This window comes from Plectropomus leopardus, chromosome 12, assembly GCF_008729295.1.
Source record: "Plectropomus leopardus isolate mb chromosome 12, YSFRI_Pleo_2.0, whole genome shotgun sequence".
NCBI lineage: Eukaryota > Metazoa > Chordata > Actinopteri > Perciformes > Serranidae > Plectropomus > Plectropomus leopardus.
In genome coordinates this window covers 732,500-738,306 of record NC_056474.1, presented here as the reverse complement: position 1 = coordinate 738,306, position 5,807 = coordinate 732,500, and the positions used below count along the sequence as shown (strand labels likewise).

The following is a 5,807-nucleotide window of genomic DNA, read 5'->3' as shown; positions in this document are numbered from 1 at the left end:
TGAAGAGTTACTGTCAACGTCATGATCAATACTGAGTGGGAGGCGGTGGGGGAACTACAGGGAGCGGCTCCCAGCACTTTATGGCCCCTGGCAGAGGGTAAAGTACTGCTGTTAGAGCCACATACGTCAAATTAACACCTGCAGGACAGAGACCACATCCGCCAACAACCTGACTTCACCCACTGAGGCTTTACCGAGGAACACCAGGCCTTGTGCAGCTGCCATTTTAAAGGACTCGTTGGATTCTTCTTCTTCTGAAACGTTGCCACCATGTCGACGGCTGTGGAAGCGACCGGGTTCATCATGTGCATCATCAGCTGGCTGATGACCGGCGCGTCGCTGGCAAACGACTACTGGAAGATTTCGTCCGTGTCCGGCAGCGTCATCATCTCCCAGAGGCAGTTTGAGAACTTGTGGCACTCCTGCGCCGAGAACAGTGCCGGCATCGCCGAGTGCCGAGACTTTGAATCGCTGCTCGCCCTCCCTGGTAAGAGGTGCCCTGTAGACGTCAAAGAGCTCTTGTCTTTTTCTTCCAATTTCCAACTAGCAAAGATACTTAAGGCTTTTTATGAAACTCTAACAGACATTTTCTGACTTTGTGAGGACCTCTGAGAAGTGTGAAAAAAGGGATAATTGACCATTGGGGCATGACTTCTTGCTGAAGTTTGAAACGTCTATCACTTGTTAAAAAACTACTCTTCGAACTGTAGATCTAGAAAAAATACTTTGCTAAAATTTAGTTCTTTAAAAAAACAGTCATTGAGGTCAACTTCCTCGTAATGAGGCCATGAAGCTGCTAAAGGAAACCCCTTAACTATAGTTCAGGTTCTTAGAGCGGAAAAAGTTTTATAAAGTTATCAACTCTAAACTTAAGAAGCTCGCTGGTTCGATCAGGCTCTACCTGTCATAGATTTTTGTATTTTTGATTGATTCTTGTGTTTTGTTGTAAGTAGGACAGCACTCCATGTGGCACCATTTCAGAAATACTCGTCCAAAGGTTGGCAGATTTACAGCCAGAAGTTTCCCGCCTTAAACACATTAAGATCTTTAGGATTACGTTTTTTTTCTAGGTACAAGGTACAAGGTAGATTTGTTGTCATTATTTTTAAACATTGTTAAAAAAAATAAAATTAAATTAAATTATAATAATAATAAAATTAAATAAAAATTAAATCACAGTTACTGGTTAGACCGTGGCACAGAAAACACAACTTTTTTTTCTCAAATTGATTTTTTACAGTAAAAAATGTGCAATAAGTGCACTGAAAAAAACATTTTTCCTCTCATGACTTGTCATATAAAATCATCTTTTGGGCGCCATTTTGAGCCTACGCCACCGACAATAAAATGGAGGGAATCACCTGCCGCCGTCCAGCAGAGAGAGGCCGACAGCGCGGCTTTATTCTCACTTTACTTTGGCTTTATTCTGTTGAATATTTGCTCATTCGTTTGACTTTAGGATTTCATTTTAAAGATTTGCTCAGTCAGAAAAATGGCAGATTGACTGAAGTAAAAATTTTTCCCTCCGAAATGTCCTTAATAAGAAGTAAAAAGTATCAAGAGAAAAATATACTCAAGTGAAGTACAAGTGCCTCCAAATTGTACTTAAAAAATAATTTCAATCCACGTTTTAAGGGGTTAATGAAAAATTAGAAATGTGTCAAGATAGGTCAAGAGGGCTCAGAAATAAAAACGTTTGATTTGGTGCACAACAAAGACAGACATAACAAATATAACCTGTGATTGAGATCATGTTACCAAATGATTGATTTTGTCACCAGCTTTCTGTCCTGAAACTGTGTGAGGCTCATAAAGAGGAGCGGCAGGTTTTTATGATCATTAGAGGTCATCTGGTCCATAAATTACCACAGCAGTGCAGCTGGGGACTGTAAACACACACACACACACACACACACACACACACACACACAAAATATTACTTCCAGTTCCTTGTTTTCCTTTCTTCCATATAAGTATTTTGAATCAATTTCTCCTTAAATCTGTATTGTTGTGGTGCTGATATGTTCTTACAAGGCGACTTTAGAGATACAAATCACCCATGCTGCTTTATAGGGCATAAATATGAGCAATGAGACGGATGAGATGAAACAAGATCACAGTTTAAAGAGGTGACCTCAGTCACTGAATTTGGTCAACTGGAGGGCGACTATGAAGTTAAATAAGTGCCTTAGTCTGTGGAGTCTAAAGCGATTTTCTGTACTACATAGCTGGTTCTCTTTTTATTTTGGATCGCCATGGCAACTTTCACTGCAGACTTAACCTGGTCGGGAGCAACTTAGAACTGAAAAGCGTCTTTCACATCTTCTCTGAGGAGCGTCACTCGATAATCAGTGTCAGCATATCAGCTGAAATGATATAAATACACTTAATACAACATGTTGAGCCATAATGTGACATAAATGCCACCTAACAGTGCCATGCATTTAAAGTATTGCTATATGCATAGTTGTTTTTTTTCACAGGAGCCTACAATTAATCAGTGATGCAAAAAATTAAATTGAGAGCAAGAATATTATTTACCTTATTCATATGTTTGCAAAATAATTTTGTCAGATCAAACTGTACTGTTACCACATGTGTATATGCTTAGTTCTAATTTGTCTGTTTTTACACTGTTGTTATGATTTGGCTAATGGTCGGTTTTTATCACAGATAAAATTTTGTAAAATTCATTTTATTTTGTATTTTTTGACAAAAATTAAAGTGATTTATGTATCTTCATTACAAGACCGTGTCAAACTTAAACATAGTTCTTGACAATAATGTTTAAATCCACTGCAAAGTTTCGGAGCTGCAGAATGAGCAGCTGTTAGTCGGAAATAATGCAGTGATATAACAGCCTAAAGAGATCGTCCATATTAACTTGTGCATTCACTAAACATAATCTTCTGTAAGCTGTTGCCTTAATTGTAGCAACGGCGTCAGTTTGTGCTGAAATACATTTTAGTGTTCTTCAAAGGTTGAAGTAGGTGGCAGGCAAATGAGGCGCTGAACTCGTCATTTGACTTTGTCTGTGAACGCACTCAGAGTATGAAGCAGAAAGAGTTAACAAAGAAAGCTGATAACCACCTTTGTGGTTCCTGCTAGTTCTGACCGATTCAGTGCAGATGCTCGTCTATGTTGATGACTCACTGATGTTTTGGTGAAATTGTCCAAACTTTGTCGTTCCCTCTCTGCAGCTCACATCCAGGCGTGTCGCGCTCTCATGATCATCTCTCTGCTGCTTGGCCTCGGCTCCATGATCGTGTCTCTGCTCGGACTGAAGTGCATCAAGATCGGCTCGGCCACCGACCAATCCAAGGCCAAGGTGGCCATTACCGGGGGGATCCTGAGCATCCTCGCTGGTGAGTCGCCCAGACTGAGGTTTACCTTCACTGGGTACATGTGATACAGTAAAACTCAAAACTATGAAGTGACAATAAAATATAACATATTGTCATATATACAATTCTTATTTTAGCCACAAGGTGAATTTACAGTGCTGTATGTGTACAGATAGCAGCCCCTTTGTTGTCCAAAACCGACAGGCTTTTTAAATTTTTTATGAATGTTTGTGTGGTTTGTGTGTTGCAGGTCTGTGCTGCATGATAGCAATTTCCTGGTACGCCTTCCAAGTCGTGCAGGAGTTTCACAACCCTTTATTCGGTGGCGTGAGGTAAGCTGATCCAAACACACACTCTTTAAAAGTTCAGTTACTAAGTTAAATCTGAAATTATAATAATTATTATCTTCTACTTTTTTTGCATTCTCTAGCATTTTTTTGTGCACGTTTTTGAACGATATTAAACCAATTCTCATTCTCAATCCTCTAAAAAAAAAAAAAAATTCCACAAACATAACGAGTCTCAGCCAGATTTTAAGTGCTGTAAAGTAAAGTGAAATGTTATTTTAAAAAATGTTTTATACCCTTTTTCTTCACCTTACCATGTGCTTGTGTTGACATCACGGTAGCGGCATCATGCACGTCAACAACAGAAGGATACCAAGAGCTAAACATGTAGAAGTCCTCGGCAACATGTGACGAGATAGGATGACAATGTGTTGTGTGTTTGCAGGTGTTTTTATTCTGTCCTTTGTGTTTGCAGGTTTGAGCTCGGTGCCGGTCTTTATTTGGGATGGGGTGCATCCAGTCTGTCCATGTTGGGTGGAGGTTTTCTCTGCTCTGCCTGCAAGAGAGCGTCACCTGAACGCAAGCAGGGGTATGTGCTTCAAACCTCACCGCGTTTCATCGTCTTCTTTTATCAGCAACAAGATTGAAAGTGCAGAAAAAGTGCAGCTCAAATGTTTTCAGAGGCTATTAAATTGAAATATATATATATATATTATGTTGAAGTTGGCTACATTACTTTTTTTAGCAGACACTATCAGTTTTGATTGATTCTTAATCGAAGAGGAGATTTTATATGAGCAATATGCATACTTTTTATTTGACTCTAATGAAGAAATCATAAATCCTTTGAAACCTGAGCAACCTTTTAAAGAACAAAATTTGCAAGAATAAATAAATAAATGAATAAAAATCAAAAGAAATGTAGAGGAAAAATTGTTTTTAAAAAGGAAAATAAAAAACTAAAAACAAAACCTGAAAAATGCTTAACAATAACTACAATTATGTGACAAATTTTAAAAAATGAACTCCTGGTATATTAAAATAGATCATTTTAGGTATGGTTTTCTGGATGATCTACACTAGTTTTGTTTTTATTTTGTTGTTTTTTTGTAAATTAATTGTTTTTTCCAAAGTTTGTGACACGTCCAAATGTCTGCTTTGAAAAAAGGACTCGCACAGTTTGAGTCTGACTTTGTCTCTCTTGTTTTACAGCGGTTACTATGGAAACAAGCCTAAAGTCTACACAGCTACAGCCAAGTCCGATCCAGACTCAGCCAGAGCCTACGTCTAAACACACACACACACACACACACACACACACACACACACACATCTGAACACATTTAAGGACATTGTTCATTTAGTGATGACTCTAACTTTAACCTTATGTTAAATAATATACCTTTTTAACCCTAAAAATTTGGTTTTTGTAGGCGTCCTGTTTGTCCCCAGATGGGAAGACAGTCCCCACAATGCGGTGATGACAGGAATTTACACACACTGTCACATGCACTCCAAACACACCGTATTTACTGAGCAATGTCTAACAAAATATGGACTTGTGTTTTCTTTTTCTGTCCTCTGTGAGATATTTGCTTATTTTTTTAAGAGTTTCTGACGTGATTTTTAAAATCTAAATCTAGAGAATACGTAAAGATTAATAGATGATTGTTGTTGATTGTGTAATTCTGTCTGGAAATTGTTTTATCGGAATAAAAAAGTTTGTTTTACATATCAGTGAGGTCCTGGGGTTTTTTTTTTTAAAGGTACTTAAGTAAAATTAAAATACTGTGTTACAGGTAAAAAATCTTACATTGAAAATGATAATTAAGTAAAAGAGAGTACAACCAGAAACGTGTACTCAAAGTATTAAAAGTAAAATAACCCAATGGAAAAAACTATACATAAATTATTAATTTAATACCTAATAATCTAAATAATCTTTAAAAATGTATTCTAATAGTTTGAAAAAAATCACATTAATTTTCTGCCCATAGTTTATTATTCAACTGATCATTTCTGCTGCACATTAAAACAACTGTGTAATTTAATAGCAAAACATCACATTTAAAAAACTCCTCTTGTGTTTTATGCAAAAATATTAATTAATCAGATAAATATATAAAGTAAAAGTTCAATGTTTCCCTCTTAAATGGTTTGATGTAAAAGTATCAAG

General features: G+C 37.1%; 1 protein-coding gene across 1 annotated transcript; it reads left to right on the top strand.

The window, feature by feature from the left end:
- The first annotated feature begins 270 nt into the window (after positions 1-270).
- Positions 271-4,933, top strand: cldn15la (claudin 15-like a). Its single transcript, XM_042498476.1, has 5 exons — positions 271-487; positions 3,201-3,365; positions 3,595-3,676; positions 4,107-4,220; positions 4,844-4,933. Exons 1-5 carry the CDS (start codon positions 271-273, stop codon positions 4,920-4,922), a joined length of 657 nt encoding a protein of 218 aa, XP_042354410.1. The 3' UTR covers positions 4,923-4,933.
- The last annotated feature ends 874 nt before the right edge of the window (positions 4,934-5,807 follow it).

What these genes read in the sequence shown, in the direction of transcription:
- cldn15la (XM_042498476.1), top strand. Translation starts at nt 271, where the DNA reads ATGTCGACGGCTGTGGAAGCGACCGGGTTCATCATGTGCATCATCAGC. An exon ending in CCTTTATTCGGTGGCGTGAG is followed by an intron (nt 3,677 to 4,106) that starts GTAAGCTGATCC and finishes TTGTGTTTGCAG; the next exon opens with GTTTGAGCTCGGTGCCGGTC. An exon ending in TCACCTGAACGCAAGCAGGG is followed by an intron (nt 4,221 to 4,843) that starts GTATGTGCTTCA and finishes CTTGTTTTACAG; the next exon opens with CGGTTACTATGGAAACAAGC.